This window comes from Rana temporaria, chromosome 1, assembly GCF_905171775.1.
Source record: "Rana temporaria chromosome 1, aRanTem1.1, whole genome shotgun sequence".
Classification (NCBI taxonomy): domain Eukaryota; kingdom Metazoa; phylum Chordata; class Amphibia; order Anura; family Ranidae; genus Rana; species Rana temporaria.
In genome coordinates this window covers 383,453,782-383,477,096 of record NC_053489.1, presented here as the reverse complement: position 1 = coordinate 383,477,096, position 23,315 = coordinate 383,453,782, and the positions used below count along the sequence as shown (strand labels likewise).

Here is a 23,315-nt window from a genome sequence, read left to right as displayed (position 1 = left end):
AGAGACCAGTCCGTAGGATGGGATTAGAAAAAATCCTGGACTGACGCACTCTGTTAAACAACGTCTTTATTGGATAAAATCAAATCAAAACATAATCCAAAGTAGTGCAGTCAAAATGAAAAAAAGGGGACAAAAAGTGGCTAACATGTTTCACATCGTAAGATGATTACTCATAGCTGGAAGCCAGGGGGTCAGGGCAGGAAGCAGACAGAGGTAGTCGGGAACAAGCCGCATCGTTATCAGAAGTCGCAAACACAAGAATAAGGATTCAGGTAAATGTTGTAGACCAAGCAGCAATGAGTCAGCGCTGATGCTCCGTTTAAATAGGCCGCCTGGCGCCAGTCCTGGTGACAGGTACGCGCATGTACATGTGCGTTCTTAGAAGCGCCCATGGCACATTCTTTGTTGGCATCTGCGCACAGGTATGTGTCTGAAGACAGCAGCTGTACATTGTAGATTTCTCTCCTGACAATGATACTGTTATTTCTTGGGTTATCATGTTTTAGTGGTACAGTAATTTAGACTGAGCTGCTATAACCTCTTAATTACCTCATTCAGTTTACTGCAAGTAAACATTTTTTCCCGCTTTCTCATGTATGAGGGGCGTTCTATTCAAACCCGGACTTTTGAGCTTATATATAATATATTAAAAGAACAAATTTCAAGGAGTGGAAACTACATGTATTTTTCGACATACTCCTCTGCTACATTTATACACCTATCCATGCATTTAAAGCGGAGGTTCACACAAAAAGTGAACCTCCGCTTTTTGGATCCCTCCCCCCTCAGGTGTCACATCTGGCACCTTTCAGGGGGGAGGGGTGCAGACACCTGTCTGAGACAGGTATTTGCACCACGTCCGGGTTCTGACTCCTGTGGGGAATCCAGTCTTGTCACGTCAACCCCCCGCTGTCTTCTGGGAAACACGGTGACGGCGCGCTGCGATCATCGCGCATGCGCAGTAGGGAATCACTTCCTGATTCCCTCACCGAGGATGGTGGCGGAAGCAGCCGAGGACCGAGCGATTGCTCAGCCTCGGCTGCTGACATTGTGGGCGCGCTGGACAGGTAAGTGTCCATTTTTTTTAAAGTCAGCAGCTGCCGTATTTGTAGCTGCTGGCTTTTAAAAAAAAATAATAAAATCGGCGGAACCTCCGCTTTAACTAAAGCCTGGAAAGCTTCAGCATAACAAGATTTATCAGTATGCCTGAACCATCCTAGGACAGCCTGCTTCACTTTATCAGTGCTGAAATGCTGACCTCTGCGGAACTATCTTGGGGGATCAAACAGGTGGAAATCACTCAGACGGAGTTCTAGGCTGTAAGGGGGCTGTGGTAATAACTCCCAGTCGAGTTGCTGTAATGTGCACATATTGCAGTGCGTCACATGTACTGATGTGCTTCCGAAAATGCTGAACTTCCAGGTCAAAAATGCTACTTCAACGCAGTGCAGACTTCAACTCTTTTGTGCCGGTCAAAAGTGGAACTCTGTCTTGGTACCCAGCATGTGCTAACTCAGGGGTTGACAAATTTGCTTGGAATCTAGGAGCCAGCTAAAAAAGTTAGGAGCCAGAGAACGCGCCCCATCCCGACGAGCTTGCGCGCAGAAGCGAACACATACGTGAGCAGCGACCGCATATGTAAACGGTGTTCAAACCACACATGTAGGGTATCGCCGCGATTGGTAGTGCGAGAGCAATAATTCTAGCACTAGACCTCCTCTGTAACTCAAAACATGCAACCTGTAGAGTTTTTTAAACGTCGCCTATGGAGATTTTAAAGGGTAAAAGTTTGACGCCATTCCGTGAGCGGACGTAATTTTGAAGCGTGACATGTTGGGTATGAATTTACTCGGCGTAACATTATCTTTCATAATATTAAAAAAAATGGGGATAACTTTACTGTTGTCTTATTTTTTTAATTAAAAAAAGTGTAATTTTTTTCCCCAAAAAAGTGCGCTTGCAAGACCGCTGCGCAAATACGGCGTGACAGAAAGTATTGCAACGGTCGCCAATTTATTCTCTAGGGTGTTGGGATAAAAAATATATATAATGTTTGGGGGTTCTAATTAGAGGGAAGAAGATGGCAGTGAAAATAGTGAAAAATTACATTAGAATTGCTGTTTAACTTGTAATGCTTAACTTGTAATACCAACTGCCACCACCAGATGGCGACAGCTTACACATCTGGTGGTTATAACTTGTAATACCAACGGCTCACCACCAGATGGTGCAAGCTCACAAAAAAATAAAAATATTTTTTTTTTTTTGCCCCCCCTTCCAAGCCAAGTCGCCAGGACCCTATTTCTAGTCGCCATGGCGACCTGGCGCCCGGGATTTTTCGAGCCCTGTGCTAACTTATCGAAAATGCAAATGTTCGTGAATGATTGTGTTCACTGTTCCCACAGAAAGTTTTGTCTCTTGTGCAATTTCATGTTCAGTTATGCGTTGATTATCCAGGATCAGGCATTCAACATGCTGAATGACTGCTGTGGGCTGGGAACCACCATGGCTGGCTTCACCACTGATGGATGTACAGCCATCTTTGAAACATTTACACCATTCAAATGTCGTACTGTAGCTGAGCGTCTCATCACTGTACTGTGCTTGGAGTCTTCTGTAGATATCCGTGGGTTTTACGATTCGTTCACAAGAAATGTCATCGCCACATACTGTTCCATGCACGCACTAACACTGTTGTCTGCCATCTTGATTATCGGTCTCTGAACTGGCTGACATGTTCGCTGCCTACTACTGCATGTAGTACCCCCACCAGTGGTGGTGCGTCCATAGAGGGCGCAGGAGTGCCGCCCCTCTCTCTCTCCTGCACCACCACTTCAACAATATGCTGCTGCCCACTGTTCAGATGGCCGGCCCCCTGGTGAGCGCCGGCCATCTGAATAACGGCAGCTGGTTGGCTTTGTAAGTGCCTATCAGAGCCCTCAGGCTGCAATCGGCTTCCAAATAGTTATCCAGGGGACACACAGGGGGTGCGTTCCCTGGCTAACACTGACAGGCGTCTCAGCCAATCAGGTTCACCGGTTCTGGTTACTGGCAACCTGATTGGCTGAAGCGTCATCGATGGCGGGAGAAGACATCGAAGGACGGTGGAATCAGGATGGCTGACCCCAGAAAGATAAGTGCCGGGCGGGGGGAGGGGGCATTTTACAGGGCACAGTGGCAGCATTTTACAGGGGACAGTGGCGAAAATTGATGGGCACAGTGGCGACAATTGATGGCACAGTGGCTGCATTTGGCATGGCACAGTGGTGAAAATTGATGGGTACAGTGGCTGCGTTTGATGGCACAGTGGCTACAATTGATGGGCACAGTGGCTACAATTGATGGCACAGTGGCTACAATTGATGGCACAGTGGTAACAATTGATGGCACAGTGGCTGTGTTTGATGGCATGGCACAGTGGCTGCGCTTAATGGCACAGTGACTGCGTTTGGCATGGCACAGTGGCGACAATTGATGGCACAGTGGCGACAATTGATGGCACAGTGGCGACAATTGATGGCACAGTGGCTGCGTTTGATGGCATGGCACAGTGATGACAATTGATGGCACAGTGGCGACAATTGATGGCATGGCACAGTGGCGACAGTTGATGGGCACAGTGGCTGCCTTTGATGGGCACAGTGGTTGTGTTTGGGCACAGTGAGGCTGCAATTGTTTTTTCGTTTGTTTGCGCCCCTTCTTTAATTTTGAGCACCAGCCACCACTGACCCCCACGCTAACATCCCTTTTTTTACCTATAAATCTAAAAGTCCCAGTTTGACTTGAACGCCCCTCGTATACTTGTCCATTGCTATTTACTTTTAACAATATACTCACTTTACTTAGTTAGGTAGTCTGGTGCTCTTATTTCCTGATACCCCAACATAGTTGTCTGTAGGATATTAATACTTGTGCTTCGATAGGTGTTTGCAACAACCCCTTTGCTTAAACAGGAAGTGAAGTTGTGGCAAAGAACAGAGAACCCGTTTCACCAACCAGCTCCTCCAGGGGTTAGCGCTACATGTTCAAAACGTATCTATGAACATTTACAATAAGCCATTATTTAACATAGCTGTGACTGCCAATCACACTATTCACATGATCAGAATGCCCGTCTCCACCTCCCAACATTTAGAACCTCTTTAAAGAGCCATGAGGCTGTGGCGGGAAGGGGTTAAATCTGAACTCTGATGTGTATTCCTAATTGGGATTAGAAAGCTCCTAATCGCAAGTATGCATCAGGAGCTTTCCAGTACCTGCTGGTTTCCGTGCTGGGTGTGTGCAGGGAGCACACGCTCAGCACAGTAATGTGTTTACATAGGGCTGTATATATGTCGTATATGGGGCGGTGAGTAAACCTAGTTTGATGACACTTGAATTTTAATATACTGTATATTCTTTGTTATATAAGCTGAGGGTACATTTGCATGACATTTAACACATTCAGTTTAATATGCTAAAATGTTAAATGTAAACGAGACAGAATTCAAAGGGTAACATTTTTACAGGGCTTACCTGCAAAGAGCGCAACATTTCCATGTTTTGGATCATAAGGACATCGAGCCATCCCACTGAATGATTCCCCTACTTGTTCGAGCGTATCCAACTGAGGAAGACATGATTTATGTGAAATGCTACATATCCATTCATTTACTTTGTATGTTTTGAATACATTTTTTAAAGAAACATTCCAAGTAAAAAAGAAACTATGAAAGCAATTGATGGATGTAGACTAAAGTGAGCTTTAATTTCCCATGTTTGTTTTACCGGTAAATGCGTGCCTGCTCATGAATTGGGTCATTTAGGCTGAATAGTTGAATGGTTTATTTAACATACAGTACTGGTATGCATTAATGACCAAGAACATTATATTTTAGTTGGACACAGTGGCATAATAATAGCAATAGCAGACCATGCGGCTGATATGGGGCCTAGGGGGGGGGGGGGGGGTCCGGGGTGTCCATGGCAGCACACAAAGCATAGAAAATCTGACTGCATATGAAAATATCCATCTCTGTATTTTTTGAGTTGGAAAGGTAATTGGTGACACCTCTGTGTAGAAAAAAAATAGTCCAACAGAGCTGACTTTAGAAACACATACAGAGTAGAAAAAAAATAGTCCAACAGAGCTGACTTTAGAAACGCATACATAGATCAGCGGATCTTTAGATCCGCGTGATCTATGTGATTTAAGATCAAGTGGCCAATTCACTAAACACTTACCTCCAAACTTGCGGCGGCGGATCGTAAATCCCCCGGCGGAATTGAAATTCCGCGGCTAGGGGGAGTGTACTATTTAAATCAGGCGCGTTCCCGCGCCGATTTAAATGAGCATGCGCCGTCCGCGAAATTTCCCGGCGTGCATTGCTCCCACTGACGTCGCTAGGACGTCAGTGGTTTCGGCGTGAGCGTAACTTGCGGCGCGCGGGTTTCTGAATCGGCGTACGCAAATTACGTAAAAAAAACAAATCGACGCGGGAACGACGGCTATACTTAACATTGGCTGTGCCTCATAGAAGCAGGGGTAAGTATACGCCGGGAAAACCGCTACGGAAACGTCGTAACAACACTGCGTCGGGTCCGCGTACGTTCGTGAATTGCCGTATCTCGCTGATTTACATATTTCTCAGTGTAAATCAGCGAGAACGCCCCAAAAATGCTGCAAAAAATATAGGGCCAGATCCACAAAGAACTGCCTATCTTTAGGCAGGCGTAGTGTATCTCAGATACACTACGCCGCCGTAACTTATAGCAGTAGGTTCCTTATCCAGAAAGAATTTGCACTGTAAGTTACGGCGGCGTAGTGTAAATGTGTCGGCGTAAGCGCGCCAAATTCAAATGTCTGAGATGTGGGTGTGTTTTATGTTAATGAATATATATGGTACTACAGCGCTACTACTTCTAATTAATCAAAGAAAAATATATAGAAATAAAAAACTAAATAATACCGCTGCAAGCACAAAAAAAGTGTACAAAACCAAGATCTTGTGATAAGATAGGTGTGTTGCGCTGATATTAACTTATTTCTAAGTACAAAATTACATAAAAAAGAAGAGAGAGATCCCCTTGCAACCTGAAACAGGGGGGATCACAAGTGCAAATAGACAACGAACCAAATTAATAAATCAACCAGTGAAGTTCCAGTGAAGTGCTAGGAATAAATCCCTATTAAAACCAGCATACAATCTTCATGGGCAGCTGCAGCAAGTCAGTACAACACCTGTCAGGTGGAAAGATAAACACACCACAGTCCGATATTCATGGGATATTTCAGAGTGTACAGGCTTCAATTCTATACAACTTTTTCCTTCAGGACAGTGCCGCTCATGTAAAGAAGAAAAACACAAATATGGTGCAAATAACGTATGGATAAAGGAAGAAAACCAATGCAATACAGCGATTGCACTCACGGAAGCCTCGATCTCATAGGCTCTGCTGTAAAGTAATACGAACGCCGCTCAGTGCTTTAGCGATCTCCTCAGGTGGACGGTCGCGTCACTCGGCTCCTCCCCCACGCGTATCGTCACTAGACACGCGACTTATTCATGGGTTGCCATGTGACCATGTCAGCTGCCTATTTATGCAGACTGACCATGGAGGCAAGAGCGGAGGGTGGATCCTTCACATCATTGTCGGCTTACTTGTACAGCTTTTGACAAAATTGATAATGTGAATATCACAAGCTTTTAATATAAACATACAGCATTAAAAATGTACTTGAAAGATTAAAATTAAATAATCGATCACTATTACAAATATCACAAGGATCACTGCTATCTCTAGTGTGCTGCCTCCAGTGGCAGAAATACCAAAAAGCAGGCAGATACCTATTTCCATTATGACAATAGAAAATAGGAACCATCACCCCCCTAGTGGGCAATAGTAAATTTACATAAAATTACATGATAACAATATATAGATACAATCATACAACTGAAACACATATAATTAAAATATATAAAAACTAATATTAAAAATGATTAAAAATAATTAAAAATAATATGTGTTAAATACATTGTATGGACAATGGTACATATTCCACTATATGCCACCAATAAAGGTCAGTCTACTCTTAATCCATCCCCATATACATATTGAACCAATAAATTACATTTCATAAACAGACAATAAATTAATCAACCCAAAAATTAAAAATCTGCAATAAAACAATTGAGGTCAAACTCAATGTTAAGGCCGTTTGGGGCCAAAGTGACCATCTCATGTATCCACCGAGATTCGCACTTACTAAGCTCCCTAACTTTGTGGCTTCCCCTCCAATGGGGTATGTACTTTTGATGGCCCAGAATTTTAGTCCTCTTGGGTCTTTATTATGGCACTGCTCAAAATGTCGCGAAACATTATGTTCCACACAGCCCTTTTCAATGTTCTGTACATGCTCCCTGATTCGCTTCCACATTGGTCTTTTTGTACGACCCACGTATTGCAATAAGCAGGGGCACTGGAGTACATAGACAACTCCCTCAGTCCTGCATGTTATAAGATCTTTAATTTTATGTTCTTTTTTTGGTCACGTTCGATGAAAAACTTGAACATTTCTGGCCATTTTGCCCAGTCTTCCTACACGCGAAGCAGCGTTTACAGGGAAAGAAACCCTTTCCTTGCCAGAAAGTCAGCTTATCGGCCTTATCTGGTGGATCTGGGACACTTTTAGCCACCAAGTCTCTTAATTTAGGGGCTCTTCGGTATATCACTTTAGGTACAACAGGTAGTACACTTTGGAGTTGCCTATCGGATTTTAAAATCGGCCAGTACTTTTTAAAAATAGATTCAAGTTGCCTGTGTTGCACATTAAAATTCAAAATAATTGGCACTTCTGGTTCTGCATTCACAGGCTTCTTTTTGTCCAAGATGAGGTTCTCCCTTGGAATATTTTGAACTTCCTTGATTTTTTCTTGAATGAATTCATCACTGTAACCCTTTTGTATAAACTTGGTCCCTATAAGGTTGGCCTGATCCAAGAATTTACTATTGTCTGAACAATTTCTCCTGATCCGAGTCATCTGTCCTTTTTGGTATGTTAATCAACCATGGATCGTAATGACAGCTATCTGTTGGGATGTAGCCATTACGATCCACTGGTTTGAAAAACGTTTTGGTACTGAATCTCTGATTTTTCCAAAGAGATTTCCAAATCTAAAAACTGGATAATCTTGTCACTGATCGTATAAGTGAGTTTTATATTTTTCTCATTCTCATTCAACTTGTCAAATTGTTTCAGTGAGGTTTCATCACCTTTCCATACCACTATGCAGTCGTCTATGAACCTCTTATATACTACCAAGGATTCCGGTACATTAGCATATATTGCTGTCTCCTCCCATTCCGATGTTGGCGAGACTCGGTGCATATTTTGCGCCCATAGCTATTCCGTTTAGCTATCTAAAATAATCTGATTTGTGCCAGAAATAATTGTGCTGCAAACCATACGCTAAGCTCCTTAAAATAAACCGCTTTTGCTTTGACACCAAATCACTAAAATTATTCAGGGCCCATTTGGACGCATCAATGGCCTCTTTATGATTGATCACTGTGTAAAGTGAGGCCACATCTGCTGTGGCCAGCAGATAAGTATCACGAGTATCCATATTAATAGTTTCGAAAATCTGTATGAGATGTTTTGTATCCCTTAAATATGCTCGGGTTTTGGGCATCAATGGTTGCATGAACCGATCCACGTATTCACCCAACCTGGAATTGATGGATTGAATTCCATTTATAATGGGTCGCCCAGGAGGTTTTTGGGCATCTTTGTGTATCTTAGGTATTGTATATATGATAGGTACCCTGCAGGTATCTGGTACCAAGTACTTGTATTCTCTCTTATTCAGGACGCCTTTTTGCCTTCCTCTATATACCAGATCACATAATTCTTCTTTGTACTCTCCTGTAGGGTTACCCCTAAGGCCGGGTACACACGGGCAAACATGTACGGTGAAAGCGGTCCGTCGGACCGTTTTCACCGTACATGTCTGCCAGAGGGCTTCTGTACGATGGTTGTACACACCATCGTACAGAAGTCCGCGCGTAAACAATACGCGGGGCGTGTCCGCGGTGTCGCCGCGCCGATGACGCGGTGTCGCCGCGACAATGACGCGGCGACGTGGGCGGCCTGCCTTTAAAATGCTTCCACGCATGCGTCGAAGTCATTCGACGCATGCGAGGGACGGCGGGCGCCTCGACATGTACGGTAGGTCTGTACTGACGACCGTACATGTCCGAGCGGGCAGGATTCCAGCGGACTGTTTTAAAACAAGTCCAGGAATATTTGTCCGCTGGGAAAAGGCCCGGCGGGCAAATGTTTGCTGGAATTCAGCCCGCTCGCGCCCACACACGACCAAACATGTCTGCTGAAACTGGCCCGCGGACCAGTTTCAGCAGACATGTTTGGTCGTGAGTATGGGGCCTTAGTTTAATGTACGTGTTGGTATCTTTTAGTTGGTTATATAGTTCTTCATAGTAGTACGTTCTTGATAGGACCACAATTGCACCCCCTTTATCTGCGGGTCTTATAATGATTTCCTTGTTCTTCTCCAACTCCTTTATCCCTTTGTGTATATTCATAGGATCAGGTATTCGCTTGACCTTTAAATTGTCCAGGTCTTTCAGAACCATTTTACTAAATACCTCTATATGGTGATTATCAGGCACCTGAGGGTTAAAAAGGGATTTGTTCCTAAGGGTACTTTATTGAACTCTGCCTTCATCTATATTTCTAGAAACTTGATTGGCTTGATTCCTTATAGGCTGATTAAGCATATATTTCTTGATGTTTAGTTTGCGGACAAATTTCCGAACATCAACAAATACATCAAATTTATTTAAATTTCTTTTTGGATTAAATTTTAAACCCTTATCCAGTGTCATCATTTCTGCAGGGGTAAGATCAATTCCACTTAAATTATATGTGCCATCTCCTACTGTACTTTTCGCCTTTTTGACCTTGTATCCCCCTCGGCACCCCCTTGTTCGTTGGGGCTTCGGGTATGCTCCGTCTGTTCGTACCGGGGTGGAGTCTTGTCGCTCCGGCGATAATCTAAAAAAGAGCGTGGATCTTCTTCATTTCTATAAGAACTGAGTGGTTCATACCTATTTTGCGTATGCACCGGGCTTCTCCTATTATCATAATAATTAGGAGGTGCACCATTCTGCTGATATTGCTGGGATGACCCTCCTTGTTGTTGATAATAAGGCATTGGTTGTTTATAGTAATCTCTTGGGTCTCTGTATTCCTGACTATACTGTCTAGAGTCCTGGTGGTAATTTTGTTCATTACCCAGTTGATTATGGGTTTGCCCTTGGTTTTTGTTCTTATTTCTCCAATGGGTTTTCCTTGGGGATTTTGATTTTGGCTTTTGATTTCCCTTATTTTTCCACCAGGGTTTGGGGGTCCTAGGTCCATTATGATCATTTCTAGGGGCTCTATCATCAGAATGATCTCTCGGAGGCCTACCATGGTAACCTTCTGATTGCTTAGTGGGCTCCATATGTTAAATCATCGTGACCCCACGTAAATTAAGTTTTTTTGAACGGCGCATGCGCCGTCCGTGAAGGAATCCCAGTGCGCATGCTCGAAATCACGTCTCAAATAGTCAATGCTTTTGACGTGAACGTAATTTACGCAAAGCCCTATTCGCGAACGTTTTACGCAAACGACGGAAAATTTGACGCTGTCCCGACGTCCATACTTAACATTGCGTACACCTCATAGAGCCAGGGGTAGCGTTACGCCGAAAAAAGCCTTACGTAAACAACGTAAAAAAATTCGCCGGGCGGACGTACGTTTGAGAATCGGCGTATCTAGCTAATTTGCATACTCTACGCCGCATCGTAGAACTTACGCGGCGTATCAATAGATACGCCGCTGTAAGTTCGTTGTGGATCTGGCCCATAATTTTTTTTTTTATACATGCCAGAAGTGCCCGTTGCTAGGCAGATCGTCCTAATCTGCCACTTCCTGATCCACGGTCCGTCTTCTTTCTTCTCCTCCTCGCGCTGCCTCCTGGGGAATGGGGAAGCGGTGTCTTCTGGGACCTTGTGTGTGTCCCAGGAGACATCGCCCATTCAAGTACTGCCGTGCGGCTCACGCATGCGCAGTAGGGAATCGGGCGGTGAAGCCGAAAATGCTTCACTTCCTGATTCCCTCACCGAGGATGGCGGCGGAGCTGCCGAGACCCGATCGATTGCTCAGCTTCGGCTGCCGTCATCGCGGGCACCCTGGACAGGTGAGTGTCCTTAGTAGCTGCTGACTTTGAATTTTTTTTTTTAACCGGACCTCCGCTTTAACATGGTTTCCTATGGAACATGTTCTGTAGTGCAAATCTGCAAAATGCACTAAAAATACATAGGTGTGAATCCAGTCTAATGCCGTGTACACACGACTGTTATTCATGTCCTGAAAAAAAAACGTTTTTTTTCCAACACGATTTGTCATGATTCCTCTCAAGCCTGCCTTGCATACACACGTTCGTGAAAAAAAATGCTTGAGCAAAGCGCGTGATGTACAACACATACGACGGCACTATAAAGGGGAAGTTCCATTCAAATGGTGCCACCCTTTGGACTGCTTATGCCAATTTCCCCCTCATTAAAGCGTACACACGACCGTTTTTCATGACGTGAAAAACGACAACAAATAATAGAGCAGGTTAAAAAAAAAAAAATTGCCCATTTTTCTCATAGAGAAAAATGCTCTGGATCATGCACACAACCCTTTTGCATTGCGTCTTGTGTACGCGGCATAAGTGATGTAGATGGTGTATTGCCTTTAGAAATTCTGCTGCAAATCCTAGTTGGATATTAAATTAACCCTGTATACCTCAGGCCTCGTACACACGGGCAAACATGTCCGATGAAAACGGTCCCGTTTCCGATGCCTGGATAAGTCCGGGGGGACCCTGTTGTATTCCCCAAACTTTGTGTGCCAGATCATCGGTGCATGTTGCATTCTGCACAACTTTGTTGAGAGAAAGGGCCTGGAGATTGACATACGTGATGACCTGACCCCCGAACCAGAATTCCCCCTCTGCCCGAGGCTACCCTGTCTGCTGAGGGAACAGCATTCAGAAGTTGTCTCGTGGAACATATCTTTACATGTTAAACACACACATTCATCATGGCACAAGGAGAATGCACGCATGCACACCACTGTGGTCCCTAGCACACACCCCACATCCACATCACATTGGATTAGCCCAAGTCCAACATGCAGGACTTGGGAGCAGCAACGCCATGGCAAGGCTCCAATTATGTTGCTGACCATTCATACCACATTCACACGGGTCGTGGGGATAAATTCTCCCCAACGACCGAGGGTGACACCCCTTTGCTGGCAGGAGTGTCACCCCCCCCCCCATTCACACACCAGTCACACTGTAATCTGCACGCCTCACCGTGTGCAGTATTAGAAACAAAATAATAATACTCTTAACCAGAGCAAAAAAAAGGCAAACACAAAATAATCAGTTGCCCTGGCTGCTGCCACGGCTCCATAACTGCCTGGTTGAAGGCTCAGGTGGGGGGGGGCATCAGGTTGGAGGAGCATCCACCGGTCTCTCCATGGCTGGAGGCCTGCCCTCTAACGCCACGGCAATGCGGGTCAGGATGGTGTTGGTCTCTGACTGCACCTGCCGCGACAGTCTCCCCTTCGCCTCAATGGCAGCTGTGTGGCCCTGGACAGCCTCAGACAGGGACCGCACCTCTGCCACGAGGGTAGCCGTTGTGGCCTGCAGCTCACCCAAGCAGGTGATCACAGCTGCAGTGTTGCCAGCCACATCCACATCGCCTCATCTCCTGGGCCATCTCACCCATATGGCGGGTCTGAGAGTCCTGGGCACTGGTCAGATTCTCAGGCAGGAAGTCAGGAACCCCCCTGGTCTTCCTGGTTGCCTTCCTGGGGCCAGGAGAGGCTTGAGGCCTGGCATAGGGGGAGGGACTTGAGGGAGTGGGTGGGTTGGGGATGGATCCAGAGGGGTTGGATGATGGGAGCATTGACGTTCGGGATGGACCAGCCGATAGGGAGGTCTCATCAAGATATAGGGACACCTCCTCACCCAGATGTTCTGCATCCTCCTCAATCACCTCTTCAGTGGAGATCTGGGCACTCCCCTCCACCAATGCCTCTTGGCTTCCCAGGGGGTCAGGGGCATGATCATCAGGGGATGATGGCGTGGGACGGGCAGAGGCACCAGATGGCCTAGCTCCCTCCTGGACATCTGCGGATGACACAAAACATTGTAAGGGCTTACCTTGAGTGGAGTCCATTTTGCAGATTTGTAAGCTCACCCTTGCAGGTACACACAGCCCACGGTAATAAGGTAAGACACTACCTGGGCTGTGAGTCTGTGCACGGGGGCTAGATAGGGATTAGCCAAGGATAGTCAAGTATAGCCGTGGTCCAGGATTCCAGAGAGAGTCAGGTAACTACTGACGGAAAGTTCAGGGTTTGCAGACAGGAACCAAAGACAAGTCCGGGGCACAAGCTGTGGGTCAAGGGCTGGAGAAGGCAGGGAAAATCCGAAAGTACAGGCCGGGGTCAAAGGGCAGGAGACAGCAGCATTCCAGGGTACATAAGCCAAAAGGGTCAGAAGCCGGGGTCAGTCTTGTAGGCTGAAGACAACCACAGGAACACAGGAACTGTTGGCACAGACAGGACCATCAGAGAACAATGAACTGACACCTCCCTCATAGTGAGGCAGGGCTTTATACCCTGGTTGATTAGGAAACCTGCCTCAGCTGGACCAGGATAGACAAGTGCAGATTGTAGGGAGATCCAGAGACAGGCAATCAGCACCTAGTTCAGAACCAGGCTCCGACGGACAGCAAGCAGAATATCAACTTGAGAAGTGGCTCAGAGGCAAAGACCTGGAGCAGCAATGGAGAGGTCCTGGGTTCAATCCCACCCGGAGCCACTTGGGGTGTGACCACGCCTCACTGTCTGTTTGGCACGGTAGCGACCGTGACAAACATTCACATGTTGGTGGACCCACACACTGGTCACATATTCCCTCACATGCTACACACCAGATAGGAGAAAAGACACACTTACCTGTCCTCAAGGGCGGCTCAACTGAGTCGTAGCCCTCAACTCCCTCCACTTGCTCCCTCTCAATGCAGCGGCCAACCACCTGCTCATCAGGAGTCAGCTGAATATGAGAGGCTGGTCCACCACCAGTGCCCCTGGCATGCCTTCTCATATTGGCCAGCTTCTCCTTGACCCTCCTGTGCATGTCATTCATCTTTTTGGTGATGTCCTGGGGCCTCCTCACCTCATTGCCTACGGCATTCATCTGGGTGGTGATCCTCATCAGGATCTCATCCCTTTTGCCCTTGCTCGTATCCTTCCTCCATGCCCCATGGAGGCGAGCGTCATACCTCTCCATGGCCGCTAGTATGATGGCCTTCTCCTCTGGGGATAAGTTCTTCTTCCTATTCCCACTACGCCGAGCAGACATGGTCAACAGGAAGAGCGCAAAAGTACCTACACCACTAACAATCAGACGGGTGTACTTTTGCACTCGATGGGCGCATGTCTGGGCGTATTTATGCCCTGGGCGTAAAGGGTGGGCCGGCGTATCTCATGATTTACGCCGGGCGTAGTAGTGAGCATGTGCAGAGGGGCACGGGTCATATGATCACGTCACGGCGCATGTGCCGTTCTTTCGGCCCTTCATTTGCATGGGGTCACGGTTCATTTAAATGTATCCTTCCTACTTTGAATTACGCCGGCTTACGCCGACTGTACGTTACACCGGCGCAAAATTGGACGCATTTTCTTTGAGAATACGGAGCTTGCCTCTCTAAGTTACGTTGGCGTAACGCATATGAGATACGCTACGCCGGCATAAAGATGCGCCGATCTACGTGAATCTGGGCCTGAGATTCTGCTCTTCTCTTTCCTGACAACTTGTCTGACCTGAATTGAGGCCAAATGGGGCCCAAGAGAAGATAACAACTTTGAAAATATTCTGCCACCCCCTTTCCATTATATACCCTCATGCCGCGTACACACGGTCGTTTTTTGTGATGAAATAAAACGACGTTTTTCAAACTTTTTTTTCAAAAACAACGTTGCCTACACACCATCGTTTTTTCAAAATGCTCTAGCAAAGTGCGGTTACGTTCAGCACGTACGCCGGCACTCTGCTCCATTCAAGCTCGCTTCATAACTTGCTTCTGAGCATGTGGGGGTTTAAAAAAAGGTAGTTTTAAACGTTGTTTTACCCACACACTATCATTTTAAATTACACAAAAAACGACGTTTTAAAAAACGACGTTTTAAAAAACGACATAAAAAATTGAAGCATGCTCGAATTTTTTTTTTGGTCGTTTTTCAGAAGACATAAAACAACGTTTTCCCCACACACGGTCATTTTAAATGATGTTTTTAAAAATGTCGTTTTTTTTATCAAAAATACGACCGTGTGTACGCGGCATCACACTCAGACCTCAGATACAGTAGCATACAGCGTGTTGCCTATTTGTGACCTGCTCTTAGTGACTGTGTAGAGGAGGTAGAAAGTCTAATTCACTGCAGGGTTGCTATGCATCTCCCCAGCCTTCAGAACTAAGCCAGCTACTGTTGCACACCTCCATCACTGGCTTTAGGCAGAGGCAGCCAACCTTATCTTATCATTTCTGTATGGTCTTGAGCCTGCAAAGAGGGTAGGGTGGTCACAGCTCTCAGACTGTAGCAAGCATTCAAGCCTTTGCGACTGTTCCGTCAGATATGGCGACCCATCAGAATTGGTAACGGAAGTAACGTTCTGTTGCCGCCATCTTGTTACACCCCGCACTCCTCCACAGTAATGATACTTCGATAAGGGGCAAGCGGACATCTTGTTACACCCCCCGGAGTTTTGAATTTCACAGTTATTTTTAACAGAAAATGGAGCTTATAAGGTGAAATACAGTATTTAGAAATTGGATGGATGGTTTAGATGTTGAATTATAAAAGCAGCGGCAAACCTGATGATCTCACAGGTTTGCTAACGTGACAGAACACTGCTGCTTTTATAATTCAACATGTAAACAGTCTGATGGATTTCCAAATCCTATATGTCACCATAAATGCTCTGTTTCCTGTTAAAAATAACTGTAAAATGCAAAACTCCAGTGGGTGTAACAAGATGTCCACTTGCCCCCTTCTCAGTGTATTGTTCCTATGGAGGAGTGCAGGGTGTAGCAAGATGGCGGCAACAGAATGTCACTTCTGTTACCAATTCTGATGGGTAGCCTAATCTGACGGAATACCACCTTGATGCAGTTGACTGAGTTTCCATAGTGATCTTCTACTTGTAGAAGCTACTGGCAGGACCCCTAGACAGCCACCAGGCAATGCCTAAGTCACTTTGCCGGTGATGTTACCAGCTCTCCTACTACTTTTTTTTAGCTATATTTAATGTAAAAACCAATGACAGTATTGTTGAGACACTACCGGGTGCCACAGAGAAAGAGGTAGCCGAGGGGGCCCATGATGTGTAGTTAATAGCACTAAATTGTTCATGGGGGTAAAAACATTTTATACAGTTTGTTGTGGAATGCAGTGGAGTATAGAATGCAGAGGCAACATTTATACCATGAGAGAATAAAGATTTAACAAAATGTCAGTGAACATGAATAAACAGATAGAGGGAGCAGAGCAACATATTTGTTGCTCTGCTCCCTCTATCTGTTTATTCATGTTCACTGACATTTTGTTAAATCTTTATTCTCTCAAGTGAGGCCCGGAGCAACTGCAAGTCAGTGTAGGGCCGGCCATGACAGGGTTAACAGAAAACCCTGGTAGCTGGGGGGGGGAGGAGTAACAGCGGTGGGAGGGGAGATATATATATCTCCTACCCTCCGTTTCCCGGGCAAGTGAGGCGTGGGGGAGCGAAGTTCCCACCCACCCTCCCTTCTTTTGTGGGTTATGAAGTATGGTAATGATGGATTTGATGACTTGGTATGTGTTTTGGTGCTGTTTTGTGTTTTGTTTCATTACAGGTGGAAGGATCACGTCGTCGTGGCAGTGGCGGGTGTTTTGGACTTTGCAGGAGAAGATATTACCCCAAAGATGGACGCCAGTACCCAGCGGTGGGAGGGGTCCTGAAGGGGTTGCTAGTTGCTAGTCTACTAATGTAGCTGGAAGGTTGGTGAATGGGGGCACTGCGGTCAATGGTCGTCTTTGAGCCAGCTTCGGCTTGAGGCCTATGACCAGAGGTTAGGACACCGCAGTGCCAAAAAGTGTTACATCGTTAAAAAGTTTAAAGGTTAACGAGTTTAATGGTTAATGGGTCCTGCAAAGTCCAGCACCATGTTAGGTTATTATCTCAGGAAATAAGTGTTTTTTCTATATGTGTTATTGGTTATTCATTATTGGTTATTTATGATTATTTAAAGAGTATTTAAAATAAAGGAGGCTGCTACGGCCAGTTTTTACTCCAACATTAAGTAGTGGTCTCATTCTTTATTAAAGGTTAATGTGGGGGTATTAACTGTAAACGGGGCTTAGCGGTCAGGGGTTATACTCTGGTATACCATAGTCATGGTAATGTTGACATAAAGGGCATAGAGAAGGCAGAGTGGAAGCTGTTCACTGAAGGAGGTGGCAGGAAGAGCGAAGGGCTCTGGATCAGTAGACTTGGTATCTTAAAGTACTGATGTTAATGTAAATTATCTGGTACCTATGCAGGCAGCTTCTACACCAAAGAGTATCGCTATGATCTCTATGAAACAATTTGGGAGGAGACCATTCAGATACCTTTTTTATGCTTTACACTTTATGCCCACAGCTACAATCATTGCTTTCCTCATTCAACCCCACCACTATCGACGAGGTTGCTAAACTACTTGCTAATGTCCAGCTAACCACCTGCCCTCTGGATCCCATTCCCTCCCAAATGCTACGTTCACCCTCTGACTCTATTCTACACTCTCTAACCCACACCTTCAATCTCTTCCTCTCTTCTGGCATCTTCCTCAACTCTCTAAAACATGCACTAGTCAGCCCCATACTTAAAAATCATTCACTGGACCCAACCAATCTTAACAACCCATGCCCCATCTCCTTGCTCCCCTTTTTATTCAAACTCCTTGGTTCTACAACCGTCAGAGCAACCACCTTGCGGAGAATAGCCTTTTTGATCCCGTTCAGTTGGGATTTTGTACTCAACACTCCACAGAAACTGCTCTCCTAAAACTAACAAATTATCTACTAATGGACAAAACCAATGAACACTATTCTGTCCTACTCTTGGACCTTTCTGCTGTCTTTGATACGGTTGACCACCCCTACCTCCTCCAAAAACTCACACCACTTCCTCAAACACAATCTATCCAAAACCGAATAATTTTTCCTCCACCACGTGCACCTTCCCCTGATCTCTCTGTCAAAATCGATGGCACAACTATCAGCCCATCCCTGCATGCCAAGGTCATAGATGTAGCCCTGGACTCTGAACTCTCCTTTAGGCCCCACGTCCTATCACTGTCCAAATCTTAATGCCTTAGCCTCCATAACATCTCCAAAATATGCCCCTTTCTAACCAATGACATAACAAAGCTCTTAATTCACTCCCTGGCCTCTACTACTGCAACTCCCTACTCATTGGTTTGCCTCTACATAGGCTATCCCCATGGGCATCCGCTGAATTTTTTTCAGAGGGGGGCGCTTCGGCAGCGGCGATACACAGTCACATTTTACCCTTTCTTCGACTGCTAGCGTTGGTTAAAAGCGCCACCCCACTTTAAAATCAGGGGTCAAGTCCTGGGGAAAAAGTGTGGGAACTCCCACCAAAGATCCACTTCCCCACCCAAAAAAAATTATACGCTCATATGCATAATTACTAAACCGCAAGTTCTTTCTAAATCCCGCGATAACTCACGGCAGACCTCCGCAATGTCTCCTGGGAACAATGACAAAAGCTCCCAGGAGACATTGCGGCATCGAGGAAGTGACGGAATACACTACCTGATGAATCCATATACAGGAAGCGGCCAGTAACAGAGGATTACTAAGGTTCGCCTGCCCCTGACAATGACTCGAGCTGGACATCTCTGCTTAGTGAAGGATTGGCTCGGGCGGCTCGGCTGCTCTAGTCCTGCAAAGGGAACTGCGTTCCTGCTGTGAAAAAAGTGCAGGAACTCCGTTCCCACGCGTTCCTGCAGGACTTGAGCCCTGGTTAAAATGTAAAAACACCCCACTGTGCCCCCTGCATCTTTCAATATCTCTTTGTCACTACTGTGTACCCACTCTCCACAACTGCACCTCTGGACCCCTTTACATTACACAGCACCCAACAGCTCTGGACCCCTTTACATTACACAGCACCCTGCATCACTGGCCCCCTTTAAATTACACAAGGTCCTGCCCCCCTATTTCGGCTTGTGTGATAGGCGGAACACTAAAAGACTATAAGACGAGCCGAACTAGGTGGGGCGGGACCTTGCACACAGACCCAGCGCCATGACATACGATACGAGCGCCGCAGTCACCACTTAAAGCGGCCCCAGGGCCAAATCGGCCCTGCTCCTGGCTCTCACTGGCGATTCCAGGGGGGGCAAATGACCCCCCTTGCCCTATGGAGCGGACGCCCATGGCTATCCCCCCTTCAATCCATCATGAATGCTGCTGCCAGACTTATCCACCTTACCAATCGCTCTGTGTCTGCTACTCCTCTCTGTCAATCCCTTCACTGGCTCCCGCTCACCCAACAAATTCAATTCAAAATACAACAACTTACAAAGCCATCCACAATTTAGCCCCCAGCTACATCACTAGCCTAGTCTCAAACTACCAACCTAATCATTCACTTTGTTCCTCTCAAGAACTCCTGCTCTCTAGCTCCCTTGTCACCTCCTCCTTTGCTCGCCTCCAGGACTTTTCCAGAGCCTCTCCAATCCTATAGCACTCCTTACCTGTCTTATAATCTCCTACTCTATTAGCTTTTAGACGATCCCTGAGAACCCTCCTTTTCAGAGAAGCATATCCTACCCACACCCAACAACTGCATTTTCATTTTCTCCATTACTTTATCCCCCACAGTTATTACCTTTTGTTTCACTTGACACTTCCTTCTAGATTGTAAGCTCTAATGAGCAGGACCCTCTGATTCCTCCTGTATTGAATTGTAACTGTACTGTCTGCCCTCATGTTGTAAAGAGCTGTGCAAATTGTTGGTGCTATATAAATCCTGTATAATAATTCTCTCTTTTTCTTTTTTTCTCTTTTTCTCTTTTTCTCTCTTTTTCTCTTTTTTTTCTCTTTTTTTTCTCTTTTTTCTCTCTTTTTTTTTTCTTTTTTTTTCTCTTTTTTTCTCTTCTTTTTTTTTTCCTGGACATGGTGGTCTGGCAGACTGGGGTATTAAGTTCACACTCCTCCACTGTCAGATGAATATCATGGTGGATCCATGCAAACGCCAAAAAATGAAGAAAGGAAAACAAAGAGATGCTCCCAATGATGCAGGCAGGGGCGGATCCAGAGTCTAGTCTCGGGAGGGGCACCTCCAGAAAATACGTTTTTTTTTTTTTTTGTAGGCAATTTTTCAGAGAAATGGCTGGTGTTGGAGCTTCAATTATCCCGGCACCATGGTTGTTATGGTGTCAGAATAATTGAAACGCATTATTTCTATTATTACATTGTTATATGAAATTAAATAGTTCAACTCACCATAATGCAGAATCAGTGGGAGCCTGTAGTGTGTTACTTGCCACCGTCGCCTGCCACGCCTTGCGGATTGTCACTTGCCACGTCAGCTGCCACAAGTTGTGGGTTGTCACTTGCCACGTCACCTGCCACAAGTTGCAGATTGTCACTTGCCACACATTGCGGATTGTCACTTGCCATGTCACCTGACGGAAGTTGTGGATTGTCACTTGCCACGTCACCTGCCACAAGTTGCGGATTGTCACTTGCCACGTCACCTGCCACAAGTTACAGGTTGTCACTTGCCATGTTGCCTGACGGAAGATGCGGATTGTCACTTGCCACACATTGCGGACTGTCACATCACCTGCCACATGTTTGTCACTTGCCTGTCTGTCACACATTGAAGATTGTCACTTGCCTGCTCCAATTGTCCCATGCTGTGTCCCAGAGTCAGGCAGAAGAAAGATGATACAATCTCTCTGATCCCCGCTGCTGCGCTGCCTACACAGTAAGGGCGGAAGTACAGGGATGCAGGGCGGGCGGTGAGAGATGATGTCATCTCTCTGCTCCCTGCTCACTCAGACACTCACCCAGCTGCCCAGCCACATGCTCTCTCTCCCGCCAGCGGAGCCGCCCGGACTTTTAGTTCACGGGTGCCGAGCTGCACGCTCTCTCACCTGCCTGCTCCCTTACCAGCCTGCCAAGCTCTCATTCTCACCCGCCCGCAGACCTATTGGATCTGTAGAGCCGCCCGCTGTCTCGCTCACCCACTCACCCGCAAATAGTTTCTCGGGGGGGTGTAATTGCCCCGTTGCGCTTCCTGGATCCGCCCCTGGGTGCAGGTCAAACCAGGTTTGGTTTATTTATAAAAAATGTCATACAAAAATGACAGATAAAATGTTGATTACAAATAAAACATGTAAAAAGCCCCAGTTGATGACCGATTGAGTCGAAACGCATCAGGTGAGCATTACTGCACCCCACATTGCTTTTTACATGTTTGTGATCACCATTTTATCTGTCATTTTTGTATGACATTTTTATAAATAAATCAAACCTGGTTTGACCTGCACCATTGGGAGCATCTCTTGTTGTTCCTTTCTTCATTTTTTGGAGTTTGCACGGATCCACCTTGATATCCATAGCAGCTTTTTTTTTCTTCTTTTGGGTTCTAGCGCAGTTTTTTCCCCATTTTTTCACCAGTATACCTACTGGTACATGGATACCCCAAGGGATTAAAGCACACTTCTCAAGTCGCAGAATCAGGACTCTCCCTAGCAACCTTCAGAGAAGAAGAGTTCATGCACCATAATAAGTGGCCTTGTGATGCAGGAGAGGCTCAGGGCTGGAAATGCATGCTGGTGTGATTAGAACTGGAGCCTGGTAAGATACCAAGCATGCTAAGGGCATCAATGTTACAGGAGAAATCAAGAACAAGCAAGACCCAAAACAAACATGCTATCACAAACCCAGAGTCACTGCCAAAGTTGAACTGACCTGCCTGGCACTGAGCATGCCCTCCAAGAGCAGTGCAACCATTGGCAAATGTAAGTGAACATTGCTGTCCGAGCCGGATCTGTTGTTCAGCAACCCTAGATGCTCAGGCTGAGAAAGGAAAGCAGCTGTATGGTGGCTATAGGAGGAGAGGCAACAGCAGCATCCACAGAGAGAGACACAGTAGGAGCGTGCTTCACACTCTTTAAAACTCCTAACACTGTATGACTTATGCCGCGTACACACCATCACTTTGTGATGGAAAAAAAAAAAACATTTTTAAAAACGTCATTTTAAAATGACCGTGTGTGGGGAAAACGTCGTTTTATGTCTTCTGAAAAACGACGGGAATTTTTTTTTGCGCATGCTTCAATTTTTTGTGTCGTTTTTCAAAACGTAGTTTTTTGTGTCATTTAAAATGATAGTGTGTGGGCAAAACGACGTTTTTAAACCCGCGCATGCTCAGAAGCAAGTTATGAAGCGAGCTTCAATGGAAAAGAGTGCTGAACGTAACCGCGCTTTGCTAGAGCATTTTGAAAAAACATTGGCGTGTAGGCAACGCCGTTTTTGAAAAGGAAGTTTCAAAAACGTTGTTTTTTTACTTCACAAAAAATTTCGTTTTTTTCCATCACATAAAGTGAAGGGGCCAGATTCACGTAGATTCCGGCGTAGCGTAGCGTAAGCTATTTACACTACGCCGCCGCAACTTAGTGTGGCAAGTGCCGTATTCTCAAAGCACTTGCTCCGTAATTTGCGGCGGCGTGGTGTAAATGACCCGGCGTATCCCCGCGTAATTCAAAGAGGGCGACTTGTATTTAAATTAAGCGCGCCCCGTCCCGAACGAACTGCGCATGCGCCGGCCTTAAACATAGCCCAGTGCGCATGCTCCGTAGTGTGCCGTAAATACATTGGTTTTGACATGAACGTAATTAACGCACAGCCTTATTCGCGGCGAGTTACGTAAACGACGAAAAACCCGACGCTGTCCCGACAGCCATACTTAACATGGCATACGGCGGACCGACATAAGGTTACCCCTCATATAGCAGGGGTAACCTTACGCTTACGGAAGCGACGTAAACTACGGCGAAGCGGCGCAAAAACGTTCGGGAATCGGCGTATTCGGCTCATTTGCATATGCGACGCGGAAATCGACGTAAAAGCCACCTAGCGCCCA

At 45.9% G+C, this 23,315-nt stretch overlaps 1 protein-coding gene across 1 annotated transcript in view; it reads right to left on the bottom strand.

The window, feature by feature from the left end:
• SEMA6B (semaphorin 6B) overlaps positions 1-23,315 on the bottom strand; it is a 1,705,299-nt gene that overhangs the window by 769,917 nt on the left and 912,067 nt on the right. Inside the window, exon 7 of the mRNA XM_040341109.1 lies at positions 4,516-4,606. Within this exon, the coding sequence (XP_040197043.1) occupies positions 4,516-4,606 (91 nt within the window). The remainder of the gene's footprint in view (positions 1-4,515; positions 4,607-23,315) is intronic.